The following is an 18,907-nucleotide window of genomic DNA, read 5'->3' as shown; positions in this document are numbered from 1 at the left end:
GCTTAACGCAATTAGAGTCAACATGGTTTTGTGAAAGGGAAATCATGTTTGACAATTTTGCTAGAGTTCTTTGAGGATATAACAAGCAGAGTTGATAAAGGGGAACTGGTAGATGTAGTGTATTTAGATTTCCAGAAGGAATTCGATAAGGTGCCACATAAAAGATTATTGCACAAGATAGGAGCTCGGTATTGGGGGTAATGTATTAGCATGGATTGAGAATTGGTTAACTCACTGAAGACAGAGAGTTGGGATTAATGGGTCTTTTTCGGGTTGGAAAGACGTAACTAGTGGAGTGCCACAAGGATCAGTCCTAGGGCGTCAGTTATTTTCTATCTATATTAATGACTTGGAGGAGGCGGCAAAATGTAATATATCTAAATTTCCTGACGATTCAAAAATAAATGGGAGGGCATATTGTGATGAGGACAGAAAGAATCTGCAAGGGGATATCGTTAGGTTCAGTGAGTGGGCAAAAACTTGGCAGATAAAGTTTAATGTAGGAAAGTGTGAGGTCATCCACTTTGGTAGGAAGAATCAAAAGGCAGACTATTATTTAAATGGAGAGAGACTCCAAAATACTGCAGTACAGAGGGATCTGCGTGTTCTTGTGCATGAAACACAAAAGGTTAGCATGCAGGTGCAGCAAGTAGTTAAGAAAGCAATTGGAATTTTGCCTTTATTGCTAGGGGGTTGGAGTTTAAAAATAGGGAATTCTTGTTACAACTGTACAGGGTGTTGGTGAGGCCGTACCTGGAGTACTCTGTACAGTTTTGGTTCCCGTATTTAAGAAAGGATATACTGGCGTTGGAGGCAGTTCAAAAGAGATTCACTAGGCTGATTCCTGGGAAGAAGGGGTTGACTTATCAAGAACAGCTAAACAGGTCAGGCCTTTATTCATGAGAGTTTAGTAGAATGACGGGTGATCTTATTGAAATGTACAGGATGCTGAGGGGGCTCGACATGGTAGGTGTTGAGAAGATGTTTCCACTAGTGGGGGAATCTTGAACTAGGGGACATAGTTACAGAATAAGGGGACACTCATTTAAAACTGAGATGCGAAGGAATTTCTTCTCTCAGAGGGTGGTGAATGTCTGGAATTCTCTACCCCAGACAGTTGTGGAGACTAGATCACTGAAAGTATTTTTAAAGAGGAGGTAGATAGATTTTTGAAATATCAGGGAGGGCTATGAGGAGCTGGCACAAAAGAGGAGTTGAAGTCTGGAGCAGATCACCCATGATCTTATTGAATGGCGGAGCAGGCTTGACGGGCTGAATGGCCTACTCCTGCTCCTATTTCTTATGTTTTTATCAGCTGGAATGGCTCAGTAGGTGATCAGGTAAAATACTGCTGAATCAGTGTGGCCCTTGTGGCCATGCCAGCGTGCAATTCACTCTGATGTCTGGGACGGCGTGGCCTGGCGTCCTGTGCTGCCTGGTCACTGACCACCTCTTGAGCAAGCCCTTCCTTCTCCTCTTCATCCTCTTCTTCCTTCTCCCAGTCCTGCTCTGAGGTAGAGTGGCATTCCAGGTCCTCCTCTTCATCCATCTCCAGGCCTCTTTGTATTGTTATGTTTTGCAGGGTGCAGCAGACGACCACGATATGGGACCCTCTGGTTGGATTGTACTAGAGGGCACCACCTGACCTGTCAAGGCAACAGAAGTGCATCTTGAAGATGCCAATGGGGTCTGTTCAATGCAGATCCATGTTAGGAGGTGGATCTGGTTATCGTGCCTCTCTCCATCTGTGTCTGGGTTTTGAATGTTCGTCAGATGCCATCTTTTGAGGACATAACCCTCACCTCCCAGCCCTCACCCATGGTGTCTGGATGTGGGCCTGAAGAGGTGCGGCATCTGGGACTCTCACAGGATAAAGGAGTCATGGCAGCTGCCTGGGAACGGGGTACAGTCCTGCAAGACTCGCTTCCTGTGGTCACAGACATTCAATAAGTGGTCGCCCTTTCTGTTCTGACTGGCTGGTCCGTCAGTACCTTGATGACTACATGGATGCAACTGATGATCCCCTGGACATGAAGGAATCCACCGATGGCAGAAAAGCCCTCTGTGCCTGCACAGGCCCATCTGTGTCAAAGTGGTTGCAGTCCCCCACCCTCCCCAAGGGCGGCACAGTGGCGCAGTGGTTAGCACCGCAGCCTCACAGCTCCAGCGACCCGGGTTCAAGTCTGGGTACTGCCTGTGTGGAGTTTGCAAGTTCTCCCTGTGTCTGCGTGGGTTTCCTCCGGGTGCTCCGGTTTCCTCCCACCGCCAAAGACTTGCAGGTTGATAGGTAAATTGGCCATTATAAATTGCCACTAGTATAGATAGGTGGTAGGGGAATATAGGGACAGGTGAGGATGTGGTAGGAATATGGGATTAGTGTAGGATTAGTATAAATGGGTAGTTGATGGTCGGCACAGACTCGGTGGGCCGAAGGGCCTGTTTCAGTGCTGTATCTCTAAATCGACTACTGGAATATAGCATCCATCACCTGTCTGATGGCGTGTTGAGCTGCCAAGTGAGAGATGCCACCTAAGTCCACAGCTGATTCCTGCAACAACCCGGTTGCACGGAAATTTAGAGCGACGGTGACCTTGACGGCCGCAGGTAAGGGATTGTCATCGGGGCCGCGGGGCCTCAAGTCATTGTGGATCAGAACACAAATGTCCAAGACTATCTGCCTGGATATGTGTAGCCTCCTGTGGCACTGGCACTCTGTCATTTGCAGGTAGCTGACTCTTGGGCGGTAGACCCGATGTGCTGAGTAGTGCCTTCTTCCCCTTGCAGTCCCCCACTGTGCTGCTCCGGCCTCCTCCTGTCCAGGAAGATGTATCTGCTGAAGGTTATGCTGGCTGCTCTGTCACATGTCAGAGTTGCCTGCTCCCATCTGACCTCCCTCAGCTGGCGCACATTTGCTTATCAGACCTACCCCCTGCCAACCCCAGCTGCCCAAGTGTTGCCAGCTTCTTCACGTCCCTCTCCAGATTCCTACCACTCACCAGTGACAAATGCAAGTCTTTCAGTTCCAGCAACGGAGAACTCTGTGGTACTTTTGCAGCAGTGAGGTTTTATTTTAGGCTTCTCCAGCATCTTAATCAGACCTTCCAGTAGCCCACATGGCTCCCACTCACAGTGTTCATGACCTCTGCACCCTGCTGTGTTCCCCGTATCCTCTTATTGAACCTTACAAACTGCTCCTGACAAGCTTTCCAATGAGCTCAACAGTTGGTGACGTTCGCCCTTCCCATTCCCTCCCTCCTGGCGTCCCTTTAAAAATTGCTTCACGTTCCCGGGGTGGTGGGACTCGGTGTTGATCTCTGACAACGCAATCTTCAAATCACACACGCATGCTTACTCCCGCTCCCACCAGGCTTTCAAAATCCAGCCCCAGATCAACCTTGGGCACCTTAGGATGGTCACCTCAGGGGAGGTATTAGTAGTGGCTTCGAGACATGTTGCCTGTGTGCCCCTTCAACTAGGATTGGCATCGTCCACGGAAGGTTAGGGGTTAAAACTTAAATGGAAGGAAAGAGAAAAATTTGAAAACAAACTGTGACACATATTTTCCAACAGCTAGAAAATGGAACCAATCGTTGTAATTTTTAGTTCTGACGAGACATCGTCGACCTGAAACATTAACTCTGTTTCCCTTTTCACAGATGCTGCCAGACCTGCTCAGTCGTTCCAGCACTTTCTGTTTTCACTTCCAATTTTTAATTGTGTTAGTGAGAAAAACCTTTTGAGATGTCCAGTGTTAGTTTTCCGATCAAGACATGTTCTAAGATTGAGAAATTTGGTGCTGACCTTTTTTCGCCATGCGTGCAGCCACTGTGAACTGTGTGGAGTCGTTGAAGGCACCTTTGCCTTTCACTTTCCACTGCTCCTCGCTTACACTGATCAGATGCTTTCGTTCCTCCAGTGATATCTGTCCCCCGATATCAGTTGCTATTCTCTGGCAGAGAAAAAAGTATCTCAACACGGTTGTTTTTTTTAAAAAGAGAGAAAGCACTGGGTTGCCTAGAGTCACAGATGTTGGAGCAATTCACCGACATAGGAAGTAGTTGAATGAGCACTAGAAACGCCAGTGCCTGTGTAGTTGATGTTTTGCAATCAGGTCACACAGGGAAAACGTATGAAGATCAGATTACGAGGAGAGATTGCATAAACTAGGCTTGTATTCCCTAGAAGATTAAAGGCTGATTTGATTTGAGGATTATAGGACTTGTAAAGGAATTGATAGAGTAGATTGAGAGAAACATTTTTTGCTGATGGGGGAGTCTAGGACAAAGGGACATGACCTTAAATTCAGTGGCAAGCCATTCAGGAGAGAAGCTAGGAAATGTAACTTCACCCAAAGAGTGGTAGAAATGTGGAACTCTCTCCGACAAGAAACAGTAAATGCTAGCTCAATTAATAATTTCAAATCTGAAGGCGATAAGATTTTTGCTAGCCAAGGATATTAAGGGATTCGGAGCCAAGGCAAGTGGATGGAGTTGGAATACAGATTAGCCATGATTTCATTAAATGGCAGAATAGGTCGATGGGCTGAGTGGCCTACTCCTGTTCTATGTTCCTATACCACACATACATAAGACCTTAGTTAGAAGTGAATAGGCCTTTGAGTTCAGGTGTCACCCTAGAAAGCCCAGTTTCTCCTAGTACACTGTACTAACAGATGAGATGCTCTCACTTCAGAATAAGAACCGAACATCTCAGATTGTGGTATTGAGTCACTGTGTACATACGCACCAGAATATGGTTTCCATGGAATATGTATATACCAACCTACACTGTTTGCACATTCTTTCTCCTTTTATCTGTTTCTACGTCACCTCACTGATCAGCTTTTATGTACTCTAGCAGTTTCCTCAACAACAAAGATAATTAAGATGAACACTCTGTGCTAATCAAAAAGTTTCCCTGGTCTCGACACGTCTATTAAACAAAAGCTGTAGAATGTATGGAGTCTCAGTTAACATACAGGTCTCTACTGTGTCGATCACATCCTGCCCATTGTGTGCTCAAGTGAATGAAAGATAACGTGCAATTAGAAGATCAAAAACCTTTCTAATCAATGGGAAAGCTCAACTGTTTCCAACACCAACACAGTTTGTTTATCATCAACTGGGCCATTTAGAAATGTCAAAGGACAAAAAGCTTAAACCTTCCCATGTGACAAACTCTTTAACATCGGAGTGACTGTTTAACGATTCTCCTTCATGACTCATAGAGTCTTAGAGTTATACAGCACAGAAACAGGCCATTCGGCCCATCATGTCTGTGCCGGCCTTACAGCAACCAACTATTCTAATCCCATATTCCTGCACTTGGCTCGTAGCCCTGTATGCTATGGGCGTTTCAATTGGTCATCTAAATACTTCTTAAATGTCGTGAGGGTTCCTGCCTCCACCACCTCTGTGGAGTGAGTTAAGGAGCTTTGAACAAACCATCTGCACGTAAACACTGCATGTTGAGGCAGTAAGGTCTGTAGAAGTGTGTTGCATGAATTAGACTAACATAACAAATGTTTATGATCTCCGGGACTGGTTTCGGTTGGAGAAAAACATTTCCAGAGCCCCTCATTTTACCACTGGCTTCTTCTCTGGTGCTTTTGCCTCCTCTGGGAGACTACATGGCTTGGAGAGGGTGGGAAATGTCCAGTTATGATGCATTAGCATCATAAGGAGATTCAGAGAGAAGCAGCGGGAGGTTCGGAGGCAAATCAAAAATCGAAAAGTGACGTTACAATCAAGAGAGAGCGCGGGGAAACAGAAAGCAGGCCGGGGTGAGCTTTTAATTTAATCTAAGTTCATCAAATATAAATAAGACTTGATCGATTCATTAGTATAAAAACTAAAAGCTAAGGCTGATTTTATAATTTATCATATATATATATATATATATATAATATATATATATATGGTATTGGTTCAAATTAGGAACTGGGTAATTAAAATTTTTTCAATCGTGGTAATGTAACAGTAAGTGTGATAATCAGGGCAGCACAGTGGCGCAGCGGTTAGCACCGCAGCCTCACAGCTGCAGCGACCTGGGTTCAATTCTGGGTACTACCTGTGCGGAGTTTGCAGGTTCTCCCTGTGACTGCGTGGGTTTTCGCCGGGTGCTCTGGTTTCCTCCCACAGCCAAAGACTTGCAGGTTGATAGGTAAATTGATCATTATAAATTGCCCCTAGTATAGGTAGGTGGTAGAGGAATTGTGGGGATGTGGTAGGGATTTGGGGTTAATGTCGGATTAGTATAAATGGGTGGTCGATGGTCGGCACAGACTCGGTGGGCTGAAGGGCCTGTTTCAGTGCTGTATCTCTAAATAAAATTTTAAAAAATAAATAAAAGAGTATAAACACTGAGCAGGACTAGAAGTATTAATTACAATTGATTATTTAAACAAGTACTTCTAATTTAAATCAAACATCCAAATATTTAACATCCAAATTAAATAATTAATTAATTAGAATAGAGATGGCTGGGCAGGTGATGTGTTGCAGCTATAGTATGTGGGAGCTGGTGGACACCGGTGCGATCCACGGTGACCACGTCTGCAGCAAGTGTTGGCTGTTCGAGGAACTTCAGCTCAGAGCTGATGAGCTGGAGTCTGAGCTGCGGATACTGCGACACATCAGGGAGGGGGAGAGTGACCTGGACACTGTGTTTCAGGAAATAGTCACACCCCTTAGATTAATTACATCAAATTTGGACCGTGGTCAGGGACAGGAGGGTGTGACTGCGAGTGAGGCAGGCATGGGGATCCAAAATTTAGCTTTGGAGCAGCCTCAATAGGTATGAGGTTCTTGCTCGTGGTGTGGACGAGAGCACAGACTGCAGGGAGGATGAGTGAACTGGCCACAGCACTGTGGTTCAGAGCACCAGTCAAGTGGGGGGAGAAAAGAGAAATGTAGTAGTAATAGGGGATAGCATAGTTAGGGGAATAGATACTGTTCTCTGCAGCAAAGACGGGGAGTCCCGAAGGCTGTGTTGCCTACCTGGTGCCAAGGCTAAGGACATCTCTTCTGGGCAGGAGAGGAACTTGGAGTAGGAGGGGAAGGATCCAGTTGTCGTGGTCCACATAGGTACCAACAACATAGGTAGGACTAGGAAAGAGGTTCTGCTCAGGGACTATGAGCAGCTCGGGGCTAAATTAAAAAGCAGAACCACAAAGGCAATGATCTCCGGATTACTACCTGAGCCACGTGCAAATTGACATCGGGTAAATAAGATTAGAGAGGTAAATGCGTGGCTCAAAGATTGGTGTGGGAGAAATGGGTTCCAATTCATGGGGCACTGGCACCAGTACTGAGAAAGGAGAGAGCTGTTCCACTGTGACGGGCTTCATTTGAACCATGCTGGGACCAGTGTCCTGTCGAATTGTATAACTAGGGTTGTAGATTGGACTTTAAACTAATTAGTGGGGTGGGAGGGAGGGTTCAATTGAAGGGAAGTTTAAAAAATCAAAAAGAAACAAGAGAGCAGAGGCACAGGGTAGTGAAGAGGCGAACAGTGATCAAAGTGTGACAGGAAGGGGCAGAAAATATAAGCAGAAGAGTGCAGCAGAAATTAGAAACGGAATGAGTAACTATGGTAAAAAGTCAAAGCTTAAGGCTCTTTATCTGAATACATGCAGCATTTGTAACAAGATAGATGAGTTGACAGCACAGTGGCGCAGTGGTTAGCACTGCAGCCTCACAGCTCCAGCGACCCGGGTTCAATTCTGGGTACTGCCTGTGCGGAGTTTGCAAGTTCTCCCTGTGACCGCGTGGGTTTCCACCGGGTGCTCCAGTTTCCTCCCACAGCCAAAGACTTGCAGATTGATAGGTAAATTGGCCATTGTAAATTGCCCCTAGAGTAGGTAGGAGAATGGTGGGGATGTAGTAGAGAATATGGAATTAATGTAGAATTAGTATAAATGGGTGGTTGTTGGTTGGCACAGACTCGGTGGGCCGAAGGGCCTGTTTCAGTGCTGTATTTTTCAATAAAATAGAAATAAATAAATATGACTTGATAGCTATTACAGAGACATGGTTGCACGGTGACCAAGACTGGGAACTCGATATTCAAGGGTATTCGATGTTCTGGCAAAAAGGAAAAGGAGGTGGGGTAGCTTTGTTAATAAAAGTATCAGTGCAGTGTGAGTAGTGATATAGGTGCAATAGATCATGATGTGGAATCAGTTTGGGTGGAAATAAGGAATAGCAAGGGGAAGAAGTCACGGGTGGGAGTGATCTATAGGCATCCGAAGAGTTGCCTTACTGTAGGACAAAGTTTAAATCGGAAAATAATGGAGGCGTGTAAGAAGAGCACTACAATTTTCATGGGTCAAATTGGCAGACTGGACAAATCAGATTGGCAGAGGTATCATGGAAGACGAATTTGTAGAGTGCATCAGGGATTGTTACCTACCTTGCAAAACCTACCTGGCTATTTTAGATCTAGTAATGTGTAATGAGGTAGGATTAATAAGAGATATTTTAGTTCAGGATCCTCTAGGGGGTAGTGATCACAACATGGTAGAATTTCAAATTCAGTTTGAGGGTGAGCAACTCGGGTCTCAAACCAGTGTCCTCAACTTAAACAAATGCAATTATAGAGGTCTGAAGAAAGAGTTTTCGAAAGCAGGCTGGGGAAATAGATGAGCAGTGGCAGACATTTAAGCAGATATTTCATAACGCTCAGCAAAAATTTATCCCGGTCAAAAAGGACTCGATGAGAAGGATGAACCACCCGTGGTTAACAAAGGCGGTCAAGGAGAGTATCCAATCAAAAACGAAGGCATACAAAGTGGCGAAAACTAGTGGTAGGCCAGAGGATTGGGAATTTTTTTTAGGAACTATCAGCGGATGACTTAAAAGCTAATAAACAGGGAGAAAATTGATTATGAAAGTAAATTGGCAAGAAATATAAAAACAAACAGCAAGAACTTCTATGGGTATATAAAAAGAAAGAGAGTAGATAAAGTGAGTGTGGGACCCTTGGGGATGCAACTGGAGAATTGATAATGGAGAACAGGGAAATGGCAGATAATTTAAATGGATATTTTGCATCGGTCTTCACAGTGGAGGACACTATAAACATCCCATAGATATCAACAAAGTATTTGGCAAACTAATGGGACGAAAGGCAGGTAAGTTGCCAGGACCTGATGACCCCCATCCAAGGGTTTTAAAGGAAGTGGCTGCGGAGATAGTGGAGGCATCGGTCGAAATATTTCAGAACTCACTGGATTCCAGGAGGGTCCCGGCAGATTGGAAAACTGCTAATGTGACACCCCTGTTCAAGACGGGAGGGAAATAAAAAGCAGGAAACTATCGGCCAGTCAGCCTAACATCAGTTGTTGGGAAAATGCTAGAATCCATTATTAAGGAAGAAATAGCAGTACATTTAGAAAAGCTTAACGCAATCAAACAGAGACAACATGGTTTTGTGAAAGGGAAATCATGTTTGACAAATTTGCTACAGTTCTTTGAGGAGAAAACAAGCAGAGTTGATAAAGGGGAACTGGTAGATGTCGTGTATTTGGATTTCCAGAAGGAATTCGATAAGGTGCCACAAAAAAGATTATTACACAAGATAGGAGCTCACTGTATTGGGGGTAATGTATCAGCATAGATTGAGGATTGGTTAACTCACAGAAGACAGAGAGTCGGGATTAATGGGTCTTTTTCAGGTTGGAAAGAACTAACTAGTGGAATGCCACCAAAGATCAGTCCTAGGGCCTCAATTATTTACTATCTATATTAATGACTTGGAGGAGGGGCAGAGTGTGACATATCCAAATTTGCTGATGATACAAAAATAGATGGGAGGGCATGTTGTGATGAGAACATAAGAGGATACAGATAGGTTAAGTGAGTGGGCAAAAGCTTGGCAGATGGAGTTTAATGTAGGAAAGTGTGAGGTCATGCACTTTGGTAGGAAGAATCAAAAGGCAGACCATTATTTAAACGGAAAGAGACTTCAAAAAAGTGCAGCACAGAGGGATCTGGGTGTTCTTGTGCATGAAACACAGAGTTGGCATGCAGGCGCAGCAAGTAATTAAGAAAGCAAATGGAACTTTGGACTTTTTTGCTCGGGGGTTGGAGTTTAAAAGTAGGGAAGTCTTGTTACAACTGTACAGGCTGTTGGTGAAGCCACACCCCGTATTTAAGAAAGGATATACTGGCGTTGGAGGCAGTTCAAAAGAGATTCACTCGGCTGATTCCTGGGATGAAGGGGTTGACTTAACAAGAACGGCTAAACAGGTTAGGCCTTTATTCATTAGAGTTTAGAAGAATGGGGGGTGATCTTATTGAAACATACAAGATTCTGAGGGGTCTTGACAGGGTAGATGTTGAGAAGATGTTTCCATGAGTGGGGGATTCTTGAACTAGGGGACATAGTTACAGAATAAGAGGACACTCATTTAAAACTGAGATGCGAAGGAATTTCTTCTCTCCAAGGGTAGTGAATGTCTGGAATTCTCTACCCCAGAGAGTTGTGGAGGCTATATCACTGAAAGTATTTAAAGAGGAGGTAGATAGATTTTTGAAATATCGGGGAATTGAGGGTTATTAGGAGCTGGCACAAAAGAGGAGTTGAAGTCTGGAGCAGATCAGCCATGATCTTATTGAATGGCGGGGCAGGCTTGAGGGGCCGAATGGTCTACTCCTGTTCCTATTTCTTATGTTTTTATAAGTGTCGGGACAGGCTTGGTGGAAAAGCTGCTCTTTACCTATTACAAAATATTTGGAGCACAGATAAGGCCATTAGGCTCAATAGGTTCATGCCGGTCTTTATGCTCCACACGAGTCCCCCCACCCATCTTCATCTAACCCCATCACCATATCCTTCCATTCTTTTCTCCCTTATGTGCGTATCCAGCTTAATTGCATCTATGCTATTTGCCGCAGCTACTCCACAATCTACACTGGGTAAAGACGTTTCTCCTGAATTCCCGATTGGATTTATTACTGACTATCTTATATTCATGGCCCTTGTCCTAGTCTCACCTGCAAGTAGAAACACCGGGCAGGATTTGCAGCCCCCACTGGGGCCAGGATCAGAAGTGAGTGGGAGCTAAAAATAGCCCCACCGGCTGGCGTGCTGGTTCCCAGGCTCCATTGCCCCTCCGGGCCATTTTTGTGGAGGGTGGATGGGGAGGGGGCTGGTTGGCAAGGCTACCCACCGCATATGGCAGGTAGTTGTCACAGCTCATTAAGGGCCACTAAAGGCTAATTAAAGGAGGCAGGCAACTTTCCAGTCGGCCTCCAGGTTCCCGCAGGCGGCGGGGCCAGTTAAGGTGCCTGGAGGCAGCCTCTCGGCGGCAGAGCAGGGGGCCAGCACTCTAGGCAGACCTAGGGGTGGCCTGGCAACAAAAGTGATTTTTAATTTAGATTTTAAAAAGTAAGAGAGAGGGCACCTCCATTTTGAACAAGCTTCCTTCTTATGTAACTTCTATCACAGCCGTCTGCTGCTTTCAAGCTGGAAGGCCTTTGATTGGCCCTCCAGCTTTGAGAGCTCACCCGCCTTCCTTAATTGGATGGCAAGCCCGTCTCCAGGCCAATTAAATGGGCATCTCTGTGAAAATCAGAATGAGCTCACCAGTGACCTGCTAATGTGGTTCATGAAATGGCTTAGGCCTGGGCCAGTACGAACGGGCACTACTTTAAAATTACCCTCAAAGTCTTCTCGTCTCAGCCAGGTTTAATGTCAATTTTAGAAGTGGACATGTTGTATGTCTTTTGTGGGGTTGGGGGTGGGGAGGTTAGGAGGGTGTGGGGTGGGGCAGAGTAGGGTTGCCAACTCTTCAGGCTTAGAACCATAGAAACATTATGGCACAGAAGGAGGCCATTCAGCCAGTCATGTCTGCGCTGGCTGAAAAAACTAGACACCCAATCTAATCCCTACTTCTAGCACCTGGTCCGTGGCCTAGCAGCTTACAGCAGTTCAGGTGTATGTCAGGTACATTTTAAATGAGTTGAGGGTTTCTGCCTCCACCACTGATCCTGGCAGTGAATTCCAGACACCCACCACCCTCTGGGTGAAGAAGTTTTTCCTCCTATCCCCTCTAATCTTTCTACCAATCAACTTAAATCTGTGCCCCCTGGGAATTGACCTCTCCGATAGGGGAAACAGGTCCTTCCTGTCTATTCTACCTAAGCCCCTCATAATTTTGTACACATCAATTAAGTCACCCCTCAACCTCCTCTGTTTAAAGCCGATCCAATCTTTCCTCATAGCTGCAACTTTCAAGTCCTGCCAACATTCTTGTAAATCTCCTCTGTACTCTCTCCAGAGCAATTATGTCCTTCCTGTAATGTGGTGACCAGAACTGTATGCAATACTCCAGCTGCGGCCTAACCAGCTTGTTATGGAGTCTCCAGGAATTAAAACGTAATTCCCTAGACACTGCTGTGAGCAAACCAGTAGAAAAATCATTAAAACAAATTATGTGTTTTTTCATTTTTCTTTAAATACCTTTGTTTATTAATTATAAATATACTGGCGATGGGAAAAACAACTGTGTGACCAGGCAGAACTCTTGGAGACGGGAGATCATGCAATGAAATCTATTTGAAAGGTGGAGCAGGGTCGAGGGACTGAATGGCCTCCTCCTGTTGCTATGTGCCTCATGACACAACCATTTTCTTTTCTCCCCCCATTTTATTCCACAAGTCAGATGAATTTGATTGCATTTGAAAGCAATATAGCTTCCACGGGGGCTAACATGATGAGGTAATAAGAACAGGACTGAAAAATCCATACAATTGTTTACTAATCATTTTTTTAAAATTAAAAGTTTGTTTGAGTTCACCCAGTCCAATTTAACAGCTATTGGAAGGTGTTTCTCAGAACCTGCTGAACTGGTTGCTTTCTCCTCGATCTGTTTTAATGGCTGAAAGTGCCCTGAACAGCACTGGCCGCAGTGGATGGTGTTACACTGAATTACAAAGAATTTACAGCACAAAAACAGGCCACTGTAGGTCTCATTGCTTTGCCAACCTCCACAATACTCACATTTCTGCAGGTCACATTAACTAACTTGGGAGGTGGTGGCATAGTAGTAATGTCACTGGACTGGTAGCCCAGAGGCTCAGTCTAATACTCTGGGAACGTGGGTTCAAATCCCACCATGGCAGATGTTGAAACTTGAATTCAATTAATGAATCTGGAATTAAAAAGCTAGTCTAGTGTAATCAAGAAACCATTGTCAATTGTTGTAAAAACCCATCTGGTTCACTAATGCCCTTTAGGGAAGGAAATCTGCTGTTCTTACCTGGTCTGGCCGACATGTGACTCCAGACCCACAGCAATGTGGTTGACTCTTAAAATGCCCTCTAAAATGGTCACTGAGTTCAAGGGCAATTAGGGATGGGCAATAAATGCTGGCGTAGCCAGCGACGCCCACATCCCACGAATGAATTAAAAAAAAGAGCAGCATCACGCAGCCCCTTCACCATTTTCATTGAAAGTGTCCAATATGAAAGTGCGTTGATCATGTGATGCTTGATTCTGACCCCATTCTAAATCTTCCATAGCACCAACCAAGGGTGACACTGAACTTCCGACCCCTTATCCCTCTCCGTCACCAAGACCGCATACACTGTAACATCGGCCATCTCCACCCATGCCTCAAGCCCTGTTCAATCATCACCCATGAGCTAGTTTGCACCTGGTCCTGCAACTCCTCGATTTTAAAATTCTCATCCTTGTGTGGGATCGGAATTCCATACCCCCCCCCCCCCCACCAACTGGACTTTAAAACTGGACTTGATGAAATATGGAGAAAAAACCCCTACCCCCTCGGATACTAGTACTGTAAATAAAAGCCAAACGTCAACACAAAACACACAGAGGCAGGCTGCATTCCAAGGGGTCAATTTCAAACATTCCAACTTCACAACAGAACTGATACTGTTAAAGGACTGGACTTTGTGACATTATCATAACAGTGACAAAGGATAACTGCCATCATGTAATTAAGTAATTGCGGAGGCCATTGTTACAACTAACTGTAACCCAGACTACAGCATTCAGTCCTGTCAAGACAGGAGAGAAACCTTTTCAGGTATATCAGCTCTGGAGCCTGGAATACGTCAGCTTGGTGGAGTTCATTGTTCTCTGTCATGGAAATAACATCAGCACTGCGTGGATCTGTCTGGACCAGGCAGGTAACAGATGAAAGGGATTAAAAGGTGCTACGCACTGACAATCCAGCAGGTTGGCTTCAGGGGATGTGTTTATGATATTTCGATAAGGCTCATCATAAAAAGGACAAGATCGAAGGGTTTGGCACTGCAGTCAAAAAGGAGGGTTAGGAATGGTCAACCTGGCTCGTGGACCCATAAATTCTCACCGGAAGGACCAATCGCATGGAGGATTGTAATTTATCAGCCAAATCCAAGATGTATTTGGGGCTGAGAGTTTAAAGCAATTTTAAGTGTAACAACCAAATCCTGGGAGGGTTTGGGTTTTGAATTGAGTGAGTTTGGGGCGGAAATGTGGGGTTTTGTCTGTTTTTTTTGGAAAAGTTATCGTATAAGTCATGGTGACTTGTGTGTTAGGGTGGGAGCCGAGGTTAAATCCTGGAGGGATTTAAATCGAACTAACCAATCAAGGTGTTGTGTGGTGTCCTTTAGAGGTTTTTATATCAGGGTGTTAGGAGGGTTTTAATAAACAAGTTTGTGGTTCAGCCCAACCCTGTGTCGGTGCAATTTGTCCTTTATCAAAATCCTAAAGTCAAGAACCATCAGTAAGGAGGGAAACGGGAGGGGGAACCTCTTACACTTGTTTTGAAATCCCTCCATGGCCTCTCCCCTCCATAATTCTCACATCCTCCAGGCTCACAACCCTCCGTGAAGTCTGCACTTCGCCAATTCTGACCTATTGCACAGTGGCGCAGTGGTTAGCACCGCAGCCTCACAGCTCCAGCGACCCAGGTTCAATTCTGGGTACTGCCTGTGCGGAGTTTGCAAGTTCTCCCTGTGACCACGTGGGTTTTCGCTGGGTGCTCCAGTTTCCTCCCACAGCCAAAGACTTGCAGGTTGATAGATAAATTGGCCATTATAAATTGTCCCTAATATAGGTAGGTGGTAGAGGAATGTGGGGATGTGGTAGGAATGTCGGATTACTATAAATGTTTGGTTGATGGTTGGCACAGACTCAGTGGGCCGAAGGGCCTGTATCTCTCAATAAAATAAATCCACAATTTCTATTGCTCCACCATTGGTGACCGTGCCTTTAGCTGCCCAGGCCCTAAGCTCTGGAATTCCCTCCCTAAACCTTTCCACCTTTCTGTCTTCCTAAAAGCCACTCCTTAAAACCGAACTCTTTGACTAGGTTTTTGGGTCATCTTTCCTAATATCTCTGTGTCAACTTTTGTTTGGCAATGTTCCCGTGGAGTGCCTTGGGACGTTTTACTACTTTAAAGACGCTATATGAATGCAAGTTATTATTAGCAGGACACATTGTCTTCCACTTTAACTGAGTAGTGCCCCAGCTAAAGAATAAATTACCAATGAAAGATCATTTCATAATTGGCTACCGAAACTGTCAATCACTGGTCAAGGAAAACACCAGGTTAAACTTATACGCAAAGCACGTGTAACCCTTGCTGCAGCCACTTATTCAACTATAGTTCCAGCATTCGGATTCTAGCAACTGCCTGTGCGGAGTTTGCAAGTTCTCCCTGTGTCTGCGTGGGTTTCCGCCGGGTGCTCTGGTTTCCTCCCACCTCCAAAAGACTTGCAGGTTGATAGGTAAATTGGCCATTATAAATTGCCCCTAATGTAGGTAGGTGGTAGGAGAATGGTGGGGATGTCGTAGAAAATATGGGGGTAGTGTAGGGTTAGTATAAATGGGTGGTTGTTGGTCGGCACATACTCGGTGGGCCGAAGGGACTGTTTCAGTGCTGTATCTCTAAATAAATAAAAAAAAATTTAAAAAAACTTTGAGACAACGTGACATGTAGAAGGTCATTTCTTGTTATCAATAATACCATGAGGAATCAGGGGCCTACCCAACTCAAAACCAGCATACACCTGTCAATAGAAATTAAAAGTGAGTATTCTTGCATGACCCTCCAGTACGCCCCTAGCTGACATAGTCCTACATTTGATCAGTCTCGCTCAGTTCCTGGTAGATGTGAATTGCTACTGGAAAAATGATCACATGCTGCGCCTAAATCTAAATCATTTAGGGAGCACATAATAGTGAGCCAATATGGTAAATGTGGAAGATTGACTAGTGCGCTACTGAGACTGGAGCTAAATCACCGCTGGGACAACCGAGAAGTCTTCTGTATTGGGGCCAATGCTCCACCTGTTCTTGAAGCACTGAGTGTTACACGTGGAAAGGTTTTCTACAGCTGAGTACCAACGCTCCTCCTACGGATGATTGCTAACTACACAAAAGAACTCATTACAAATAAAGTCAACTCATGACTGAGTCTGCAGCAGTTCCGCATCAGTGGGTGTTGATAGACCACAGACTGTCCTTACAACACCCTGATGTAAGGGAAACGGTACAGGCTGTTCACTGAGAATCCCCGTGTGTCTCCAAGGGTATTTGCGCTCCAATAAATTCTCACACTGGGAATGTCAGAACTAATCGTGGCCACAGGCTAAAAATAGAACAAACAGCTGGCAGCTTCCAAAGCTGTGATAAACGATATTGTCAGTTCAAAAAAAACCCTAAAAGATACAGCAGAATCCATTCATTGTGGGTTTATGTACTCAAAACAATCAGATTCAGTGAGCCTACTAAAGTTGCCAGTTTACTCAGACTTGCTGTGACCTCATTGGTTTAGTGTTCTGTCTCCCTGGCTGTACCAGTCTGAACACGTTTTTGCTCACCACTCTTCAAAACAGGCCAACTCCTGGGGCCATGTTTGGCAATACAGCGAGCCAGGTTTGTGCAATCTGTATAAACTCTCTCAGACACGCGTGCACACGTACACATGCGTACATATTGGTTGCTGCGCTCAGTAACCTGAGATTTTCTGCCCATTCACTTTGACTGGATGAAAAAAAGTCATGGGCTGACCAACCAGACATGCAAAACGCTGACCAATTGCTTCAGTCAGTAGCAGGGACAAGGAACTGGAGGAGCCCATTCAACCCCAGGAGCCTTGCTCCACTATTCAATTAGATCATACAGCTCTGTACCCAACTCCATTTCCCTACCTTTGCTCCATATTCCTTGATACCCTTATCCATGAAAAATCCATTGATCTCAGTCTCAAAAGCTCCAGTTGTCCCCAGAATCCACAGCCTTCTATTGCAGAGAAGTCCAGATTTCCACTATCCTTTGTGTGAAAACATTGCTTCCTAATTTTGGTCCTAAATAGCTTTTCTTTATTTTTAAGATTGTACCCCCTTGTTCTTGATTTCTCAACCAGAGGAAATAGTGTCTCTGTATCTATCCTATCCAATCCTTTTAAACAGCTCAATCAGATCATCCGTCAACCTTCGACAGTCAAGGACATACAAGCCATGCCGCCGGTATAAACGCGCAGTGTCACACACACACAATTATATACACGTACATACATAATGCATATATGTTATACACATACATGCACAAACAATTACTTGGGTATCAGAGAGTGATTGTTAAGGCTGCAAGAGATAATTTTCAACCAAACTTGCTACAGGAAGCCTTGTCCACAGGGATAGCACATTGGAAAACTGTGTGCATCGTAAGCTCCTGTCTTTAATTTACATGTCATGGGACATAGTTTCTCACCAGCATTGCAAAGTCGAAAAGATAGTCTTATAACCCAACTCTAGGGTGCAGATGATGTTATGAAGAGATTTAAGTTTCACTGTTGTGGATTGTACTTTTCTAATCCCTCAGTTAGCCCTTTAAGGTGGGGTTTAGCTGGTGGGAAGTTGCCATTTGCTGACGCCTGTTCTCCCAGCATCAATGGACCTGAATCTGAATGTGGCAGGTTCTCTGGAGAACCAATGTTGGCACATCAGAGGCTTTTGCGACCTGCTGTCGCATAACCACCTCATCTTCTGTCTTGCTAAATGCACCGAGCCACTTTCATTGCTTGTGCCATGGGGTAAAGTAGTATAATGACACAGCCATGCCAATGGACAGAACTGGCTGTGTGTCAATTCCCAGGCCTCCTGCATACATTGGTACATTATGACACATAGGATTCCGTGTGTGTGGAATGGGGGATACTGTATGCATGCACTCAAGAATGAATCTCAAAAAGAATGGAGGCAAATGGCACTTCAAACACAGTGAGAACAGTACACAGAGGCCATTTCTGAAGGTGCTAACCAGGGACCCAATTATACAAGGTGAAGGGGAGGGGGTTAATAGTCGCACCAGTATCCCTTGATCCCTATAGACCCAAACCAGACACAGGAAATAGTTAAATGGTCACCTTTCGTCTCCACAGACACCCAGGGCCACTCTGATTACAGGTCGCTTCCCTGACCTTGTAAGAAAATGCTTCCTTCAGGACGAGAGAGAGAGAGAGAGAAAGAAAGAAATGGAAGAATGATAAAGAACTGTAGACAGCTGTGAAAAATGTTTCAGATCAATTATAACCTTGTAACTGAATCACTGACATAGTAATGTTGAGAGAGCAAACTTTAGGCCAGGCCTGAAACGCAGTCCAAAGTACTGTTAGTGCTGGGACATCACTCTGGCAACAGCATTTAGTTATTTCAGTTTATATTAACAGGCATGCATTATGGATAGGGAAGGAGCTCACCTGGTCATAACACATAGCGTACCGGCACTGTCTAATAACAGGGGAATAGATAGAGGAATAGACTGGGTCCTACAGGCGCGAGAAGAGACAGAATGGAGAAAGATTAGAACAGGATCTTATAGGGCAGCCCGGGAGAAGTGCAAGGCCAATATACATACACAATCCCTTCATATCCTTAACTAACCA

At 44.8% G+C, this 18,907-nt stretch overlaps 1 protein-coding gene across 13 annotated transcripts in view; it reads right to left on the bottom strand.

Moving 5' to 3' along the window:
- Positions 1 to 18,907, bottom strand: part of LOC137348063 (supervillin-like) — a 162,862-nt gene that overhangs the window by 65,200 nt on the left and 78,755 nt on the right. For all 13 annotated transcript variants that reach the window (XM_068013189.1, XM_068013193.1, XM_068013191.1 and 10 more), the window contains one exon: positions 3,802 to 3,949. In XM_068013189.1, coding sequence (XP_067869290.1) covers positions 3,802 to 3,949 — 148 coding nt within the window. The remainder of the gene's footprint in view (positions 1 to 3,801; positions 3,950 to 18,907) is intronic.

The sequence above is a fragment of the Heterodontus francisci genome, chromosome 33 (assembly GCF_036365525.1).
Source record: "Heterodontus francisci isolate sHetFra1 chromosome 33, sHetFra1.hap1, whole genome shotgun sequence".
Taxonomy (NCBI): domain Eukaryota; kingdom Metazoa; phylum Chordata; class Chondrichthyes; order Heterodontiformes; family Heterodontidae; genus Heterodontus; species Heterodontus francisci.
The sequence above is the reverse complement of the archived record's forward strand: the minus strand, read 5'-3'. Positions and strand labels throughout refer to the sequence as shown.